We start from the raw sequence: 21,871 nt of genomic DNA, 5'->3' as shown, positions 1-21,871 counted from the left end.
CTCATGCAAAACCACCAGAGCCAGTTGGTCCCAAGGCAGCCGGTGACACGGGGACACTCACAGCTTGGACTATTTCTGCTCAGACTCTGTTCCGTGTCAAGGTTGCTCAGACAAGCGTGCTTGTCCCAGACTCCCTAGTTACCCCCGTTTTTGCTGCTGGATACGGCAACAAATGAGGATATGGACAGGGAGCAGTTGTTAATGAATACTGCGGCCTCTATAATGATGCCTGCTAGACCCTCTGACTGTGTGAAGGACTGCGTTCCCGTCGGTCGCGGCCCGTCAGCTGGTGAACTCGCACCTGACCCGGCTGTCCCCGGAGAGCCCGTGCTCAGGGTCTGATGAGGTGGGAGCAGATGCCTGTGGACCTTTTCATTTTTTATATTGTCTGGCTCAGAGGCCTATAGTGAAATAGAATAATCAAGAACGGCAAACTGAAATTCCCCCTGGCTTCAGGTTATTTTCCTGCTGTTGGTGTTGTGCGGTGTATGGAGCTAATCGGGTTCAATGGATGACTTCCAGAATCAGCTCCCGCAGAAAGCTAGCGCTATATCTCAAGATCTCGTGTTTGATATGAAACTTTCGTTTGTCTGATATCTACAGAATAATTATCTTTCAAATATGTTTTTTATATCTATACCCCAAAATAAACTCAAACAAGGTAGCAGTATATGAAATTCTCAGTTTATTTTAAACAAAGCCAAAATAGAGTGAGAAGATACTTAAAAAAAAAAGACATGATAAATGGTTAACAAAAAGTTCTGTTCATTTAAACAGATTTGGAGAATTCAGCATTGCGCCACATTGCACTCACCAGTGGATCCTCTGCAGTGAATGGGTGCCGTCAGAACTAGGTTCCAGCTGATAAAAACATCACAGTAATCCACAAGTAACTGACACGACTCCAGTCCGTCAGTTCCTTTGTTATTCCTATAAATTTGTTATTGCATCAGGTGTGGACTTGAATAGGTTTAAAATCGGTCCATGCAAAGGAAAATATTGACTACATTATAGAAATGCAGCAGCTATTTGCGTTAAGTGCAAATAGCAATAGATGATATTCACACTAAGTGCAAATAGCAATGGATTCTATTTACACTAAGTGAACATAGCAGTATTTTCTTAGCGATACTATTTACACTAAGTGCATATAACAATAGATTCTATTTAGAGTATGAACAAATAGCGGTATATTCTTTGCAATACGTGTAAATTGTAGTTGAATGCTATTTATACTTTGTGCAAATAGTGCCAGATATTTGCACCTCTATATGGTAGAACATTAGAAAACAGTATGCAATAATAACACATTGAGTGTAAATTTTCATATGTATTAAAATTATTACATAGATGCTGCATTATTGGGACAATAAAGCCCTCCCCATGTGTACCCCTGAACCTACCTGAGCATTTTGGGATTTTTTTTTTTCCCTCGTCAATACAATGGAAGTCAGTGGTAATTTGATTACCAACATTACTCAAAATATCTTCTTTTGCTTTCAGCAGAAGAACATAAGTCATACAGGTTTGGAATGACATGAGGGTGAGTGAATCATTTTTGTGTGAACTATCCCTTCACTAGACTATAATGTCAGAATGACCTAGTGAATGTAAAGGACTAATTTGGACAGTATAGTTCTGCATTGTGATAATGAATCAATTACCCTGGTGCAGAGTATTGATGTTTCAAGTATTATAAATGATTATTTAGTATTGTAAAGCTTTGGTATCATTATTTTGTTATTTATGAATACATTTTAAAATAGGAAGTAAAATGATATGTGAAAAATAATGCTAAAAAATATTTAATTATTTGCATGTACAATATAAACAATTAAAATACTTTAATTAAAAAAAGGTTCAGATGTGTCCCAAGTTGTATAATATGGTATGTTATGTATGCTATAGTATATTAAGTTATTTGTAATTTGTAACACTTGGAAATGGTCATTTCTTTATTATGTGATTATCACTTGCCTCATACTTCCCAAAAGCTTACTCTGATATACTGCCTGCAAATCAACACTTACACTCATCACTGCTGAGGGAATGGAAGATGGTGCCATAAATGAAAAATCTGTGTATGACTGTAATTGTTTAAAGAGCACAAGTAAACCTTATATCATGTCCTGCTTCCTCTGAAATGGAAAACCAGTATTGCATTGCTGAGCTTGCAGAAATCATTTTCAGAAAAAAATGTACATGGCGGCCAGTTTCAGGTTGAAATTGTTTGATATAATGGTAAGGCCTATAAATTACTTTCGTACAGTATTTATAAATGTTTGCTTTTCTGACAAAAGTTTGGAAAGCACATTTTGGGACATTCACCTCTCAGCTATAATGTAAAAACCTGCTGCAACATGTTCATTCAAAGCATCAGGCCATAACTGTCCCCTACTCTTGGCTCTAAAATTAACTTTTTCCACATGGCAATGATCCGAGATGAAAATTTACCAATTGTATATTTTTCTTCCAGGCCTTAAAACCATGGCCATTATTATTATTATTATTATTATTATTATTATTATTTATGTTAAATCTCTTAAAACAAACTTCTCTCTAAATGAAATTATATTTTGCTCAAAGAAAATTAAGCCTGTTTTAAGACCATTAGGATTTTTTTGCACTGTGTGTGATGACATTTTAATTTACAAATAAGCACATTTTCCCCCTGTAAGTTTTATAATTGTAATGCAAAAATGATTTGTACTGTAATTAAAAAAATATATATGGTAACATTGAAAAAAAAAAGATTTTTTAATTAAATAGTGCTTTTAAAAATGAAGTCATTCACCCTGAGATCTAAACTTTTTTAAAATCACAAAACATTTTATTGTTTCAGTGAGCATGTTAAAAGGTTTTTCTTCATGCTGCAATTAAACACTCGCCAACCTATAAGATATAAGCTCTTGTCTGGAATTGCTGCTACTTGCGTATTAGGATGCACTAATGCACTGACAGCTATTCTGCCAACTGCTAAAAGTCCAAACGGTAACTGTATTTAACAGTATTTCATGATAAATGTACTGTATATTAAAGCAAAACAGCTGTAGAGGCTAAAGGATGTGAAGGTACAAGACTCTTTACTGAAGAGCATCGTTACAGGCTCAGCTATCATTGGCTGACAGGCCTGACTGAGATGCACGTTTAGTTCATCTCATATCAGAGCTGTTCCCTCACCTGCCGCTAATAGAGCAGCAATGAAGAAATTTCACCGGGCCGCACTTTGAGCCTGGGTTAATGTAACTATTCATCTTGCTTGGACCCCATGTGCCTTTAGCTTGAATAGCCTCTATTAGCAGTCATGTGATTACAGAACACCTTCACAGATATCCCTGTGCTCTTTTCAGGTGATTGATTTCTCATGGCCCTTGAGCATTAGTGTGGAATTGATTGTTAGTAGGACCTCCAATGGGCGTCGTAGTCACAGACTGCTTGTAGATTGTCAGTGATCATTGTAACAGGGTTTATGACTTTGAAACTTAATGTTTTTCTGTTAGACAGCTGCATTTAGATTTCATTTAGGCCAGCGCTGACACTCGCTTCATTTGAAGAGGTTATGAATTTATACAGATGTTTTTTTTCTTTGCAGCTTAGGTTTGCAGATTGGATTGTGGGTCACTGACATGACATTCATACTAATTACTTAAATACATAAATAATGCAATTCATACATACAGTGACTTGAATAGACCTCTTCTATGATGAACATGATTTTAATACATTTTTTATAATGTGATGTGATATAATGTTGGGGAAAAGCCTTATTAATAGAATGAAATTGAAGTAGATTGTAAAGTTTTACATGAAACAACCTCCTCCAAAACATAATGATATTTATGAATAAATCATTGATAATACATGTTAAAATGGTTGCTTTTTTGTAAGGTTGTTCCAGTAGACGATAGTATCGTGTATCAATGATATTCAGAGATATCACCTGTGGCTGATGTCTGAGACTATTATTATAATTATTATCAGAATAGTAATACTACCTAATTAATATTAGGGCTTATTTGTTCCATCATGGTTCTTTTTACATGTTTTAACAGTGTTGCGCGTTATAACCAATCACACACGATTCCGTTGAGCTTATGAATGCAGTGACCAATCAGAGGCAGTCAGATGAGTCATCGCTGAAACACCAGAGTTTTGTTGTTCAGTGCTTGCTAGCCGACAAAATTCAGCTCTCTCGCGAATTCTCTCATCATGAGCAAAGGGCAGATGTATGTGCATAGTAAGTATAATAGATTTATTCATCATACAGCTTCACTGATTGTAATGGGAGTGTTTTTTTAAATTGCATATAATCGCTCTAGACTGAAGTCTAGACTGTTCTCTGGTAATGTAAATGTTCTTTGCTTGTTTTCTGTAGCTGCTTTTTATATAACTGAGGAAATGTAGACATTATAATTAGTAACTTACAATGCTTCTGTAAAATTATGTTAAATATAAATTCAGTCATATTAAAACATTAGGCTGCTTTTAGTCCTACGCTTATCAGTTTTTGGTACGACACGTGTCTGGCAATGATACCATGTAAATAAATGATTAAAAGGGTTAGTTATATCAATATAAACATGCGACTAGTTGACTAGGGAAAAAAAAGACTGTAGCAAAAACGAAAATATTACCAGCACAAAAAAACAAGACTATTTGGGGTAAATTTGGAGCATGACCTCAGAATGATCTTAAATAATATTTTTATACCTAAAAAACGAAGCAGTACTAACTAAAATTTTTACGGCACAAACCAGCAGTAAAAAAAGCAACAGCCACCATTAGTCTTTAATTTTGAGGCAGATGATTACAGCATTTCACTAGATTTGTAGTGAGATTTCACTGAAGCTGGAGTTTTCCTTCAAAATAAAAGTTCTGCTGCCGTTTCCATCAAAATAAAAGCTTAAAAGTGCAGCATGAATTGCTGGTTTAGTGGTTTAAATAGGTAATGTTACTGATTTAAGTTTTCTTAGTTTTTAACTCTCAAAGGGAGTTTCAAATTAGAAACTATCTAGAATAATTTAGATAGAATAATTTAACTTTAAAATGTACAAATTTTATATATATATACATCTCTCATATATCTCGCAATAAATATCATATTGTGAACTTGATATCGCAATAATATTGTATCGTGAAATTTTGATATCATTACATGACATTCAAATTAATTGGATGAAATCATGCATTGTCTTACATACAGTCAAGATGCATTAGTGATGCCAAACACTTTTGAATCTTAGTTAAATCTTACATTTAACTATTCCTCACACAGAGCTTCATATGACTTTAGAAGACTTGGAATATAGAGCAAACGCTGTATGGACCACTTTTGTGGTGCTGTTCCTTTATTTATTAAAAGGAATAGCAGCTCTGAGTTTCTCCTTTTGTGTTTTTCTGTCAGAAGAAAGTCATACAGGTTCAGAACGAGGAGGCTGAGTAAATGATGACAGAATTTTCATTATTGTTGAACTCTTACACAGATGGGAAGGAAAATATACAACAGCATGGTGAATATGTGAGAGAGAGAAAGATAGAGGGGATGGGTGACATAAATGGGTGGAGTGTAAGAGAAGTGACCTGCCCTCTCCCTTTCTCTCTTACTCTCTCTCTCTCACACAGTCCCTCCCTCGCTCCCTCAGCCTCGACTATAAATAACCGAAAAATGACTTTCAAGGTGCAGAGATAGAATCCATTTGGAATGTTCTCTAAAATGAAGAGTGATTTATGATTTCATACAATTCCTGCTGAAAGCATTTCGGGCTTTGCCCGGTCATCAAAGTCCTGCCAGCTCAAATCTATTATTTATCGGCCAGTATGTCTATGTGGCATCAGAACTTTATGGCAGGTAATGTTTGTCTTTAGCAAACATGATGTGGAAAAATCAATACCGGATAGGATAAATGGCATTAAAAGATGGCGGCCAGAGGTTATTTACACTTTTTAAAAACATCTTCAGTATTATCTGGACAGATATATTGAGGCTTCTCGCGCCGTCGCTGCTCTGGTAGGGGCGTGATTGAGATGCATTTGTTCTAAACAGGCCAAGTGAATTAATGTAATACTTTTCCATAAATATAATTAGGTTTCTTCAGTTCAGGTGATTTTATAAAATGATGTCACTGTCATTTATTAGTTATTCCATAGTAAACATTTCAAGCTCTAGTTTGACGCATTTCATTGAAACAGGATTGCGGGACTAGATTTTATCCATCGGGAATTTATTGGATTGTAAAAACATTTTTTACATTGAATCAGCACAATAAATTCAGGAACATGCATTGTTAAAGTCAAGAGGGTGAATTTCGATGTCATGCCATTGAATCTGGACGATTTCACAATCCTGTTATGAACATCATGGAGCCTGATTTTATACATCAGGAATTGTAATGTGAAAAATTTAGTTTTTTTGAGTTTTATTTTTTATTTTTATTTTTTATGAAAGATAACTTGTTTATTTTACAATAATGTGCAATGATAAATCAGCACAATAAAATCAGGAATTATGAAAGTCAACAGGGTGAAATTCTATGTCCTGCCGTTATATTTGGAGAAAGGTTTTTCATCACACTGTAGGAGAGCATGTGGGTGTCTAGAATCCTAGGATTCTTCATCAGTGAAATAGCCAGTGCTAGGAAAGATACGACGGACCTGCTCGGAATAAATCACTTTTCCATTGTGTGTGTGAGATGGGGCTGTGCAAGGCCAGATGAAGAAGAAGAAAGATGGAGGGACAGGGACGCTTCAGCGGCTTAATGGAGTTGTTTTCAGCCCCGGTGCTGCTCAATCTTGCTCTCAGGGACCCCACGCGTTCCGTCTGCCTTTTTAGTGCGGCTTTGCCAAGTATGTAAACCTCAGCTCAAGCAGTATGTACGCTAGTAAATATACCAATTGGATCCATTGGTACTTTGGCTTGTGAGCTAGAGCTTGTACGAGCACTTAATTTTAATAGTCAGCGAGTTATCTGGGAAATGTTTACCTTATGTAAATGAGTGTCCAAATGCTGTGCCGCATCAGCATTGCCAAATTCATGCTGCTTGCAGTTTCATAAACTGTGCAAAAACAGTCATATGCCACTTGCTTATACAGTAGCTTATACAGTATGATCCAGATGTATTGGGGTCCAGATGAGAAATTGATAAATCAATTAAGAAATTGATAATTGAACTGAGAAAGTTATTGTTGTGTTTAGTTTAATTTTATTAATTTGTGCCATTTGCCATTATTTTTTCATTTCAATTTTTAGTGCTTTTAGTGCTTTTTTCAACAAGGCAACATTTCAAATTTTTAACGTTGTTTCTTTTTTATTTATAATTTGTTTATTTTATTTCAGCCTTATTTCAAGAAACAGAAATGTTTTTAATAGTGTTAGTTATAGTAAATAATAAATCTGCTGAGAAATCAATAAATTAATTGAAAAACCACTGATTTTTGGAGAAATGTGAATAAATAAATGGAATTGATCATCTTAAATATAAAGAAGATAAACAAATAGCAAATTAATTAATTAAATTGAAAATACAATTTATCATATTAATATACAAATAATTATGAAAACTAACACTTTTAAATCAGAAATTAAAATAATTTTTATTGAAATCATTATTTATAGCAATTGTTTTTTTTAAGTGATCATTGTTAATCAACAGCCAATGAATTATTTAATTCATGTATCGATTGATTAATCCATTTTTCAATGCATTTACCAATTTACCAGTTTATTTATTCACCTCTTAATTGATTTTTTTTTTTTGATCTCTGAAATTATTTTTGACTGTCATGTTTGTGTCCGTGCACAAATGACCACACACTGTTTCAGTTGTCTGAAGCACCATTGTGGTTCACTGGCAACATATCTGTGGCAGAGCCAATGCTAAAATCTAGTGACTTGCTTTATTAGAAATGGGAGATGAAAGATTGAATGAAACACAATATTGTTAGCTGTGTCATTGTCCTTATGCTGAGTTGCTGTTTCTAACTGGATGTATCCGCAGCAGTTAAAGTGAATAAGCCTCCAGCGAGCCTTAATGCTTTTTGCATCAGTGTAATTGTGAAAGCAATCGGACTGCTTTGCCATTTCAGCGATGTGTGCATGAAATGGTACGCATTTCGCAAATTGAGTGAAACTTTCAATTCAAAGAGAGATGGCAATGGTGGTCGGTGACAATGCTTTCTGTCTGTGTTCATTTCCCAGGCCTCACCGAGTCTGTCATTGCGGCGGCCTGCTCCAGAGTCGGACAGAGCGTTCTGCATTTGGACAGGTAGTTTGATGCTCGGTGTCTATGAAATGAGATATACGTAAACATTTATGTTTATGCATTTAGCAGACGCTTTTATCCAAAGTGACAAAAGAAGAACAACAAATACTTGCATGATGCTAAATAAATTATTATTTTTTATTATTATTATTATTTTACAGGAGAAACTATTATGCTGGAAACTGGGCAAGCTTTACATTCAATGGCCTGCTGTCATGGATCGAGGAATATAAGGTCATTATTTTAAAATTTTCACTCAGATACAAATTTATGTGAAGTTTAAAGGTAACTGAATAACATTTTTTTTTTAAAATGATACTACATTTTAGTTGTTTTAAGCTGTAGATCACCTTGTGGTTTTGTAGTCAACGGTTGATTTTGGTTTATAATGTGTTCTCAGAATCAGCAGGAGGTACAGATCACAGAGTCGGAGCAAGTATGGAGGAGCTTGATTGATGAGGGAGAGGATGTGGTGCCTCTCAGCTCTGTGGATTCCTCTATTTCCAACTTAGAAGTTTTCTGTTATGCCAGGTTGGCATTAATTTTACTTACGACTAACACAGTCTAAAATTAGTCCTTAAAGGGATAGTTCACCCAAAAATGAAAATTTGATGTTTATCTGTTTACCCCCAGGGCATCCAAGATGTAGGTGACTTTATTTCTTCAGTTGAACACAAACCAAGATTTTTAACTCAAACCGTTACAGTCTATCACTATTATAATGTAAGTGGACGGGAATCACGGCTAAAACATACAATAAAACTAAAAAAAACATACACAAACGAAACCAAATTAAACCCTGCGGCTCATTATGAAAAATCTTGGGTTGTGTTCTACTGAAGAAACAAAGTCACCTACATCTTGGATGCCCTGGGGGTAAACAGATAAACATCAAATTTTCATTTTTGGGTGAACTATCGCTTTAACAAATTAAGGAAGACAGATCTTATGTGTTTTGTCTCTTGAATGCACATTTGCTTTGCGTTTTACTAAATTTTAAAATGTTAGGGTATTGTGCGATATGTCAGAATAATAAACATGCTGCATAACAAACTAACTGACTACTAAGATAATTTAAATGTTACTTATATTTTAAAGTAAAAATCTCTAAAAAGACAAATAATAAATAATACATAATAAATAAAGTAGTTATTAATAAATAAATAATAATAATAAACGTTGCACAATGTTGCACTTCTATGCAATTCCTGATAAATTTCAAACAATTTTGACAGGTCTAATTTTTTTTTAATCTAGCAATTGTGTATTAACAATTGCTATATTATATAACTATAATAATAATAATAATAATGAGGGTGAACCTTAACAAATTAAGAACTGATTTGTATACAAACGTTTAAATTGCATGTACTGCATATTTTATAAACTAAAATTTTACTTATATAATGATCTTTCTACTCCAGCTAATTTTAGGAAATCTAACCATTTAATTTGAGCCTTTAATAAAAACTTCTTGTCATGACGTTATTCAAACATACATTAAACACTGAAGAACATGTTATTATGAACATGTAATATAGTGCATTAATTTAGCAAATCCACCTAAGGACACTGAATGTCTTTACTGAGGTAAATGTAACATTATGTGATAAGATATTTTATTGACTTTCTGCAGTTGAAACATTTCAGAAAATTGTTTTCTGTTTCTTTCAACATACAGTACCTTCTCATGTTCATTTTTGCTTATTTGGTTCTATAAATAGTAGTAAAGAGGAAGACATGATCGGATCGTGTGCTGCTTAATCTTATGTGGGTAAAGCGATCTGTCACACAACATTAAAGAGCGTCAAAAGGTATTTATTATTTGTCCTTTATAGTGAGGAAGAAGAGAAAGAAGAGGAAACGAAGGCTCCGTTAACAAGCTGTCAGCCCGTGAATGCTGAGACTGTATCAGAAGAGACCACCGGGGACTCTACAGAGGCTCAAGACACAGTTACAGGTGACGACACCACAGCATCCGATGCCAAGACGCAGAACGAGGAGCATGAAGTCTCTGAGCCTGAGGAGGAGCAGCATACATCTGACATTTCAGAACCCAGCCAATCACAGGAAGAGAAAGATTCGCAGCCAATCAGCAGCCCTGCAGATCCACCTGTAGAGGTGGAAAAGAAGATAACGTATCAAAAGTTGGTAAAAGAGGGGCGCAGATTCAACATCGACCTTGTCTCCAAGGTTTGCATTGTTTAAATAAATATGATACTCAAAATATTAGATAATAAAAAGAAAATAATAGGAAACCAAGAACTGCTTTATTTAATGAAAATCAACTGAAAAGAATTCCTAAAATTCTAAAACACTTAAAATGATCATGTAATCTCAACTTAATTATTTTTAGTAGTGTCTAGCTATAACTTGTTAAAACAGTAAATGCTAACATGCTAATTGGTAACACAATTATTTGATTAGCATAGCAATTGCTAAATGAGTAAGACAATATAGACCAAACTAAGTTTGAAATTAGCATAGCAAAACATCGAACTGCTAAATCACTCACTTAACATTAATCTTGCACAATAAATATATATATATATATATGTGTGTGTGTGTGTGTGTGTGTGTGTGTGTGTGTGTGTGTGTGTGTGTGTGTTTGTGTGTGTAACACTTGATTTTAATATATGTAACACTCTAAATTAGAGTTTCTCTAAATTAAAAGAAACTATTTTCTTAAATTCAAAACAATAAAACACTTCAGAGAACTTGAAATGTGTCCGTTTAATGAAGAAAAATACTCAAAAGTTAATTTGTTTAAATTAATATTAAAATGTAGGTTTGCCCTTCTCAAACCAATTGATTATTGTGAGCAATAGGGTTTACCGTGTACTGTTTTATTGTTGTGTTTTTAAGACTAATAATGAATCCAGCATTTTCAAGCATTCGGTTTGCTCAAAGGAAGGGCAAAATATCTGATCTTGTAAAATGTGTGATGTAATTGATAATATTGGTGTTGTCACAAGTTAATTAATCAGAGGGAGAATTTCCTCACCATGGCGTCACTAGCTTTAAACAATTAAAATGACTTTCTAAAACACCATCACGTAGTGATCACAGTCTGGCATCTAGCTTTAAATGAACTTAGAGGGCAATGAAATAAAATTTATAGTGTTCTCTTTGACCCTCTTCAAAGTTGATGTATTCACGTGGTGCACTGGTGGATCTGCTCATCAAATCTAATGTGAGCCGTTACGCAGAGTTCAAGAACATCGGACGTATCCTCACCTGCAGAAATGGAAAAGTGGAACAGGTATGGAGCTGATCTTTTTCAGTAAATCCTCTTAACAGAATCAAATAAATGTAAAAATGATCAAAAGGAAAATTGATATTTAACAAAAAAACTGACATTTTAGCCAATAAATAAATAAATAAATAATGCAACCATTTTTCCATACTGCTTGTTCTATGTAGGGTTGCAGTGATTTTTTATTTTATTTTATTTTATTTTATTTTATTTTATTTTATTTTATTTTTATTTTATTTTATTTTATTTTATTTTATTTTATTTTATTTTATTTTATTTTATTTTATTCATTCTTCCCAATCCAAAAATCTGTGTATTTCATCTTTTCCTCATGACTGCATTATATTTTAGGTCTAATATTAAGTATCCTGATTCAAATTATTAGAGCAGTTCAGCTAAGATAAAATGATTAAATTGATTTGCTGCTTGATTTATCCATTTCTACCTGATAAGAGCATTGACGCAAAAGGTGTTTCTCATTTCACTTAAAATATTAAATGCAGCATTGTAATGCAAAATCCATCTGTGGGAGTAATTCAGGGCTAAAGGTAAGCCCTTTCTCACAATTTTACATCCTCCTCTGTATTAAGTGTGTGTAATATGTATAATTGTGTATGCACTAATGCATATATACACATACATGTCACTATTTTAACCTGCTCTGTCCTGTTTCTTCCTCCCCTGAAGGTCCCTTGTTCACGGGCAGATGTGTTTGCCAGTAAGCAGCTGACTGTGGTGGAGAAACGCATGCTGATGAAGTTTCTTACCTTCTGTCTGGACTTTGAGCAGCACCCAGAGGAGTACCAGGGTATGACCCCTTGTGTTTGTTTCCCTGCAGCTCTCTGATTTGCATGAAACATCAGGGATCTACCACAGACATTTACTGTAGATTTCAGGTCAGATTAGATATCTCTGTCAACTAGAGAATTTGGTTCTCAAAGTCAACATGAAATCAAAATGTAGCTTTTTTTCACTTTCTTAATGAATGTTTTTTGTCTTATTATGCACAATTAATCAGTGCATGCTATTTAAAGCTGCAGTCTGTAACTTTTTTTGGTTAAAAATGATCCAAAATCAATATTTGAGCAAGTACATAACCAGCCGGTGTTCAAAACTATCACATTACTTTAGCCCAATTCACAGCGGTTAGCTTATAATAATGTTTTCTAATTTTAGTGTTACGGGTAGGTTTTCGTGGGAAATTCGAGCATGCTGCTGCGTCATTATGTCATGTCTGTAGTGGTAAAATTCTGTTCAAAATGTAACCATAATAGAGTATAAGTTATCATTTGTTCGTATTTACACAAACAAGCAAATTTTAGACAATTCCAGAGAGAAAAAGCGAAAGGGAACTCGATTCGTTACTCGCGCACTGTTCTCTACACACACAGCCGCACTCCCATGAAGGCGTTTCAGACGGCGCGCGGACACCGAACTGAATCCTCTGAACAGACACAAACACACAAAATTATGACAAAATACCCATCTCGACAATCATTCATGTAAACGCAGTCATTTGTGTCTCAGGTGAATGTAAACGGCTGAGAAAAAATCGGATGTGATGTGTATCATTATATTGGATCCATGCATCAGTCTTAAAGGGACAGTGGCCTGTAAATACTGCTGCTGTCATTAATGATCATCAAACAACAAAACAACTGTGATAAAAATCTATATTTAATTTATACAGTGAACACTCTGCAGTGTTATATTCCCTAATTATTACATTCCTGTATTTGAACACTACCAACCTTATTTTATTTGTAACATATTCTGTTGTATTTATCTATACTTGTAATTTGTGTATTTGTTCTTATTTTTACCAGAGGTGGAAAGAGTACAAAAATATTCTACTCAAGTAAAAGTACCATTACATTAATGAAATTTTACTTAAGTACAAGTAAAAGTACCAGTCTAAAAATCTACTCAAGTAAAAGTAAAAAGTAGCTCATTTAAAATTTACTCAGAGTAAAAATTACTTAGTTACATTTTAACAGTGGGAGGGAGGCAAAAATGGGACAGGCAAGGGTGTTGAACCCAGTTCCTGGAGGGCCACAGTCCTGCACTGTTTAGATATAACCCTAATTAAACACACCTGATCCAGCTAATCTAATCATTTAGGCTTATTTGAAAACTACATGATATTTGTGCTGGAGCAGGGTTATAACTAAACTCTGCAGGGCTACGGCCCTCCAGGAACTGAGTTTGACACCCCTGGGATAGGTCTATTAATCTCAAACTAGTTGTTTTTAATTAAAGGAATCAGTTATTTAGAATAATACGACATTTGGGCTGTCACCAGGCAAATCAGTATCAACAAACTCATCTTTTCATTGCAGAGGAAATGCAGAAGCTTCATCGGAAGTGGCATTTAGATGTATTTACACACTGTTTAGTGCAGGACAAGAATGCATTTAACCTGCGGTTACAAATGCATGAATAATGTTTTGATATACAAGACATAAAATGTTGAATACTCATTTGAAATTATAAGAAATTAATTATAAAAAAAAAAATCAAAAGATACTTTAAATGTGAAATTAAAATGGCCAGTACGTGTCAGCAAGTATAAGTGAGTCATTGCGATTGAACTGAGTCATTTAAACGATTGATTCATTCAGGAACGAAACACTGTCATGTTGCTCAGAGACACAAAACTGTGCTTTGGTGGCTGTGTTTGGAATTATTTTTTTGTTGTTGAGAAAAAAAAATTATATATATATATATATATATATATATATATATATATATAATCATGATGATTTTATATCTTCCCCTATATCTTCAATTTTGTGATCATTCTAAATGCATTTTAGCAGACTGACTCACACAGTGAAAGAACACACTATAAATCCGCGCGCACATCATTAAAACAACAATTATGATATTATCGCAGACGATATATAATGCACACTCCACTGTCTTTTTGGCTAATTTGTGCAAAACCTCTTTGCTAAAATGTCAAAGCTTCATTTTAACCACCAATGCAACGATGCAGTTATTTAGCTTACCTCTACATGCTGGCGAAGGGTTGATGTCTTGTCGAGATTTTATAAGCTGCTAGTTTGGTCTCCCTAGCCAAGCACAGCTTACACTGCGTAACAGAGCATAAATATGGCCAGGGGTTCACTTCATTTCCTTCGAGTTCAACTTCAGAATATGACGGGTTTTGTTTTTCAGCGGTGTCTGCACCACTAACGCCTGTTTTGTCTGTCTGCATCTTTCTTGTGATTTTAGTGCCAGTTTGCCCTCCTGCCCATTATTTACTGCAGTAGTTTACAGGGAGAGATTTTTTATTTTTTTTACTCAGTAATTAATGTGTTTTAAAATGTAGCGAAGTACAATACTTCAAACAAAAAATACTTAAGTAAAAGTAAAATTACAGATTAAAAAAATTACTTAAAAAAGTAGAAGTACACAAAAAAGCTACTCAATTACAGTAACGCGAGTAAGTGTAATTCGTTACTTTCCACCTCTGATTTTTACTAGCTGTTCTCTTGTTTCTTTAATCATGTTTTAAAGGTGACATATTATGCCCCTTTTTACATTATGTAATATTAGTCTCTGGTATCCCTAGATGTGTCTGTAAAGTTTCAGCTCAAAATACCCCACAGATCATTATTATATCATTTTGAAAATGCCGATTTTGAATGGAAGCAGAAATGCGCTGTTTTTCGTTCCTGTCTCTTTAAATGCAAATGAGCTGCTGCTCCCCGCCCCTTTTCCAGAATGGAGCTGCATAACTACAGCTGGGGCCTGCTAAAAACATCTGTTTTGGTTCTGATTATCATGTTTATTGCGCTGAAATCATGTGTTTTAAACCATATTAGTTTAATCTTCATATATAGTGTTTCTGAGTGCACACATCTGAAGTACATGGACAGAAAGCGGCTGTCGCAGCATGTGAGTACTAAACCAAGTTCTCATTCACACACAAGTTTATGTTAAAAACACACAAGTTACAAAAACAGTCGGTTATGTCTGTGACGTTAAATCATGTTTATTTTAGATCTGTGTTTCAGCAGTAATATACAATAAATTAATCAATAAATCCACTGCTCTGTTGTCTCCTCTGAGGCCGGGACTCTAAATAGTGTTCTGTGCAGCCAAAGACAGAACAGTTAGCATGTTTTGCCATGGCATTCGAGTTGGTACTCTGTTGTCATTGCAAAATCAAAATGACGGCACCATGGGTATAAACTAATTCAGTGGTGGTAATATTATGATGAGATCCCTTTGCCACATCACCAAGGGAGCGAAATCAGGCGTGCTCGTTTTCTCAGACGCTTGCAGAAAAAGGCTTACCAAAACAAAGTTACTAGGTTAATCTTTTTCACGTTTCCTTGGCTGGTAGATGCACCGGGGACCTGATTATAGCACTTAAAACCTGTAAAAGTCAGATTTTCATGATGTCACCTTTAACTTTCTTAGTTAATCTAGTAATATTTGCTGTGGTATCAAAGAAGTACTTCGCTTTAAGTAATAAATGGAAAGCAAGTTAAATTGAAATATTTTTCTTTTCTTGCTGATCTGAAAAATGATCCGTCATTAATCACTTACCCCCATGTCGTTCCAAACCCGTATAAGCTTCGTTCGTCTTCAGAACACAATTTAAGATTCAGCCGCGACACAAGGATATTACGTATTTACACTTTGATTTGAACTAAAAGAGCTCAACCATGCAGCGCGGCTGACACAGAAGAGCGTACGCTGCTTGCGTTCAGCGGATATTCTCCAAAATGACGATACAGTGATGAGGAGAGACACAGAGGAGACAAATTGTTGTCGCGTACAAAAAGTATTCTCATTGCTTTATAATGTTACGGTTGAACCACTGATGGCAGATGGACTATTATATCCCGACCGCTGGATAGAAGTCTTCTTCTTTGAACTTAAACAGTGACAGGAAATACTAGCATTAGGGCACTCCATTAATGTTAATGTAATATAGTTCGCTGCTAGTAATGGAGGAAGAAAGAATTGTTCCAGTTCCGTTTCGGTTTACAAACTGCAAACTGGTATTTCTTATCATATTATTTTGTTTCATAATTGTAATCATGAATTCAATGCCTTGTAGCACAAGTAATTTTACAGTTTACTGACAGGCTGAGTGGGAGGTGGGAGGTCACATTATCCTTTTACACTATAAACATTTGAAATTGTCCTTATTGTAGACTATACCGAGAAACCATTCAGAGAGTTCCTGAAGAACAAGAAGCTCACTGAGAACCTGCAAGACTTCGTCCTGCACTCCATCGCTATGGTGACGCAGCAGACCCTTACGGAGGAAGGACTAAAGGCCACGCAGCACTTCCTGCGATGCTTGGGACGCTACGGCAACACTCCCTTCCTGTTCCCTCTGTATGGCCTGGGAGAAATCCCACAATGCTTTTGCAGGTAAACTTTACAGAATGCTGTTACAGAATGAAGCAGAAGACTTTATCAGGTCATTTCATATCAGGGTTATTACAGTTACCTAAAACTAAAACCCTAAAAACATTTTGAAAATAAACTGTCTGTAATAAAAAAAAAACCACTTGAACTATTTTTTTTTTAGATTAATTTCTCATTTTAATAAAATTTTACTTGATTTACTAAAAGAAAAAATACACACACACACACACACAAAAAAAAAAAAAAAAATATATATATATATATATATATATATATATATATATATATATATATATATATATATATATATATATATATATATATATATATATATATATATATATATATTTTTTTTTTTTTTTTTTTTTTTTTTTTTTTTTATAAATATTAGTCAAATCTAATGGTATCTCACTGATACTAAAATAACACCTTTCAAATTTAATCAGGTCATCTGAACACTTTCCCTAACATTGACAGAATTTTCCGAAGTTCCATGTTTTCACTGTTATACTGTGCTATTACGCATCTTCTGCAAGAGTACAGAATCTGTGGATAAACAAAAAGGCAAAGAAGTAGCAGAAACAAATGACAGCATGTGTAAGCAAATAAATATGTAAAATAACGTGATCATCCAACATTAAACAGCATATAAATCCAAACTGCTTAATGTTAATGAAGGAAATGTCAACCCAGGAATTGGTATAGGATGCTTTTGGGGGTGTTGATGGAAGTGATCTACTCCGATCTGGATGTAGTCTTTGACAAAAATGTAATTTTCTCTGCGGTTCTTCCCGAGTTGAGTGGGTTGCACTACCTTCTGTTTGTGTTGCAGGTGGCGCTAGGGCTCAATGATTTTGGAAAATAATATAATTGTTTTTTACCAATATTGCAGTTGCGATTTAATATGCAATTAATTTTTAAAGCTCTTTATTTTTTATTCAACAAAGACAAGCTAAAAATCTTTGTATAGTATGACCAACACAATATTAGATAGATTAAACAGAAATGTCCTTTTCTGTAGGCCAGGCCTATGTTACAATGAAATTAGGTGATGCATGAATTGATATGAATGACTTTTTATTAAACAACTACAATCACAGTAGTATATTGACTGATTTGTTGAACTTCCAACCCTGTAATCATGTAATAGTCATGACAACATAAAGCACTGACAAATAAGCCTGGTGTAAACATTAATATTCAAATCACACAAACTAAAGTAGATTGCAGAAATATAAAAACAAATCTGTTGCTTTACCACACTACTTTAGGTAATTCAAAGTCACTGTAATAAACATATGTAAACGTGGACTGCACTTTTTAAAAACTGTCTGTTAACTTTAGACCAGTGGTTCTCAAACTTTTTTCGGTCGCGCTAAATAATTTCACTAAACATTTTGAAAAAATTATGCTTTTTTTTATTTATTTAAAAAATCTATAGGGAAAAAACTCCTGCATCACTTGAAACATTGAAAAATAGCATTAAGAGAATAACTGTTATTATTTTTATTATTATTCTTTCTGTTATTTATTTATTTTTTGTGGGTTTCATGCTGTCTGCTAAGGCATAGGACACACACAGGTTTTCCTCCTCACCACGCGAGCCGCGGCAAAATACAGTAGAACCCAGTGACGCTGTCTACACTGGATGCGGCGCGACAAAACCCGACATTAAACTGATGCCTTGTTCTATTTATGACGTACTGACACAAAGTTAAAATGATTTTCAATGGTCGCTTTGTCGACGCGACAACTGTAGAGTCTGTTATAGACACAGTGTGTGAAGCTGAGAGCAAGATATGCCTCTTCATATTTTCTGCATTTAGCTTTTGAATGACCAGCATCCTCCTGGGTCTGTGCAACATCATCTTTGACTTTTCTCTTCCCTTTCACAAACTGATCCATCTCCCATGCTAAGTTACGTCCTTTGGCTGTTTACTGTTTTATTTATTTTCTTTTTCTGCTGATGGCCCGCATGCCTCCTGCAGTACTCGTGCTTCCCACAGTTTGAGAACCACTGCTTTAGAAATACTTTAAATAAATAAATAAGAATATATATATTACCTTAATTTATATATTATTTTAAGGTCGAAGTCTTTAATAATGAAATGCACTGTAACACTGTTACTGCTTGAGTAATTTTAATGTGCCGTTTTGAAGTACGTTCATATTATATGCATTTTCCAACATTTCCGCGTAAAGCATGCCAGGGTTGCCAGGTTTTCGCAACAAAACCCGCCCAATTGCGTTTCGAGGGGGATCCACCGGTATTCCAGGGGGTAAAATACACGTTTTATGGAGGAGTTCCCCAAACCACGGACTTGGCAACACTGTAGCATGCCAATTTGATGCTTCCTCTGAAGACTGCTTAGATGCGTTCGACTTGAGGCAGCACTGATTAGACCGATCGGTGCGTGTCATCAAAGTACTGTGAGAGCTATAAGAGTGTGGACGTCTTAAAGAGCTTTGCACCACTACTGACCTTGCGCTACAGGCGACGAAGGTCACTGCGTGGTCTCTGGGCTGTGCGTTGTCTGTTCTTGTAGTCCAGGAATGCCATCTCTGGCTGAGTCTGGCCGACATGAGGGAGACCGATAAGATGCCGTTCCTAAATGCCCCCGTGTCTCTCTTCTGCAACACAGTGGAGAATGTTGCCCAGCAGTTCTCCGCCGCACAGAATCAGACCGAGGCCATGAAACACATCCTGCCCTGGTGTGCAGCTGTTGCCTCATCCCTCTTCTATCTCTGGGTCCTAGAGGGGATGGGGAGTTTTGGATGAGCCATGCAGAAGCACATCTTTGGGTGCATCCGTCCCCGAGATTGGTTTGCAGTGATCGACCTGAAGGACGAGTGCTTTCATGTTTCAATCCCTCCGAGACACAGGCCAATCCTGCAGTTCGCATTCAAAAGGGCTAGCATACCAGTACCAGGTCCTACTAGCTCAGTCTCAGGATCAGTTGTGTGAATGCATAGACTTGGTGCTCTCGCACCTCAGCCAGTTGGGCCTTCGGGTCAACTGGGAAAAGAACAAACTCTCCCCGATGCAGAGGATCTCTTTTCTCGGTATGGAGTTGGATTCAGTCGAACAGACAGCACACCTCGTGCAGGAACGTTCTCAGTCGGTGTTGAACTGCCTGAATATGTTCAAAAGCAGGACAGGGGTCCCACTGAAAAGCCGCTGGGGCTGTATTATATAAGAACACTGGCTTCATGGCCGAGTCCCGAGGTGGGTCTTGCAACACGGCATTCACCGGGTCCAAGTCACACCGGCCTGCCAACAAACCTTCACACCGTGGTCAGACATTAGGTTTCTAGGTAGCAGTGCCCCTAGAACAGGTCTTCAGGCATGCTGTGGTTCACACGGATCCCTCCAGCACCGGCTGGGGGGCCACGTTCAACGGGCTTGCAGTCATGGGGGTTTGGACAGGCCCCCAACTGCACTGGCACATCAATTGCCTAGAGTTGCTGGCAGTATGCCTTGCCTTGATCCGTCTCAAAGGGCGCTTACAAGGCAAGCACATACTGGTCCACACGGACAACACTGCGACCGTTGCATACATCAACCGACAAGGTGTTCTACACTCCTGTCACATGTCGCAACTCACCTGCCACCTCCTCCTCTGGAGTCGGAAGCATCTGAGGTCGCTTCGTGCCATTCACATTCTGGGCTTGCACAACCAGACAGCTGATGAGCTGTCATGAGCTGCGCTTCCCGGGGAATGGAGACTCCATCCCCAGACAGTCCAGCTGATTTGGAGACATTTCGGAGCCGCTCAGGTAGACCTGTTTGCGTCTTCAGAGTCTTCACACTGCCAGTTATTTTACTGCCTGACCGAAGGAACACTGGGCACAGATGCACTGGTACACAGCTGGCAGCGGGTCCTTCGCAAGTATGAGTTTCCCCCAGTGAGCCTGTCCTTGTGTCAGCCCCCTCTTGGCAGATTCCTCTGAGGAAGGATCTACTGACTCAGAGATGGGGCACCCTGTGGCACCCACGTCCAGACATCTGGAAACTTCATGTCTGGTCTCTGGACGGGACGTGGTGGTTTTAGGTGACCTACCCCAAGAGGAAGTTGACATCATCACTTCGGCGAGAGCACCGTCTACGAGACATGCTTACGCCTTGAAGTGGAACCTGTTCATTGAGTGGTGTTCTCACCGAGAAGACCCCCGAAAAATGCCCGATCAGAGTCGTGCTGTCCTTTCTGCAGCAGGGGTTGGAACAAAGCCTGTCTCCCTCCCTCCCTCCACCTCTATTTTGCTGCGATTGCTGCTAACCATGACCCCATTGAAGGGAAGTCGGTAGGAAAGCATGACCTGGTCATCAGGTTCCTTACGGGGGGCGAGAAGGCTAAATTCTCCACGGCCTACCTCTATACCCTCTTGGGACCTTTCTCTAGTGCTCAAAGCACTACAGCAGGGCCCATTTGAGTCTTTGCAGGCAGTTGAGCTGAAGTTTCTATCAATGAAGTCTCTGCTCCTGCTTGCACTGGCCTCCATCAAGAGGGTAGGGGACCTGCATGCATTTTTGCTGTCACGGAGGCTGGCAGTAGGGGAATGGCATCTCTAAGCAGAGAATGGTCCATTGGATAGTGGATGCCATCACCCTGGCTTATCAGGCACAGGGTTTGCCCTGCCTGTTTTGGTTGTGAGCTCACTTTACTAGAAGTGTTGCATCCTCTCGGGTGCTGGCTCCTCGCTGGCAGATATTTGTAGAGCTGCGGATGGGGCGACTCCCAACACGTTTGCCAGATTCTATAGCCTTCGCGTGGAGCCGGTATCCTCCTGTGTTCTCACCTCAAACTGGTAAAAGCCCCGAGAGGCCCCGATTAGTGTTGGCTTGCTATAACTGCTCCAGAGTGTCCATACTGTAGACCCTGTTGAGCTCTTCCATCCACTCAGCAGCCAGACGTTGCGGGATGAATCCGGGAGAACCAGTAGAGGGCTGGGTTCCATATGTAGA

At 36.9% G+C, this 21,871-nt stretch overlaps 1 protein-coding gene across 1 annotated transcript in view; it reads left to right on the top strand.

Annotated features, from left to right (window-relative positions):
- LOC109045473 (rab proteins geranylgeranyltransferase component A 2-like) overlaps nt 1-21,871 on the top strand; it is a 59,789-nt gene that overhangs the window by 1,912 nt on the left and 36,006 nt on the right. The window contains exons 2-8 of the mRNA XM_019063351.2: nt 8,195-8,261; nt 8,420-8,492; nt 8,659-8,789; nt 10,097-10,451; nt 11,404-11,520; nt 12,202-12,322; nt 16,689-16,911. Coding sequence (XP_018918896.1) covers nt 8,195-8,261; nt 8,420-8,492; nt 8,659-8,789; nt 10,097-10,451; nt 11,404-11,520; nt 12,202-12,322; nt 16,689-16,911 — 1,087 coding nt within the window. The remainder of the gene's footprint in view (nt 1-8,194; nt 8,262-8,419; nt 8,493-8,658; nt 8,790-10,096; nt 10,452-11,403; nt 11,521-12,201; nt 12,323-16,688; nt 16,912-21,871) is intronic.

This window comes from Cyprinus carpio, chromosome B21 (genome assembly GCF_018340385.1).
Source record: "Cyprinus carpio isolate SPL01 chromosome B21, ASM1834038v1, whole genome shotgun sequence".
NCBI lineage: Eukaryota > Metazoa > Chordata > Actinopteri > Cypriniformes > Cyprinidae > Cyprinus > Cyprinus carpio.
The sequence above is the reverse complement of the archived record's forward strand: the minus strand, read 5'-3'. Positions and strand labels throughout refer to the sequence as shown.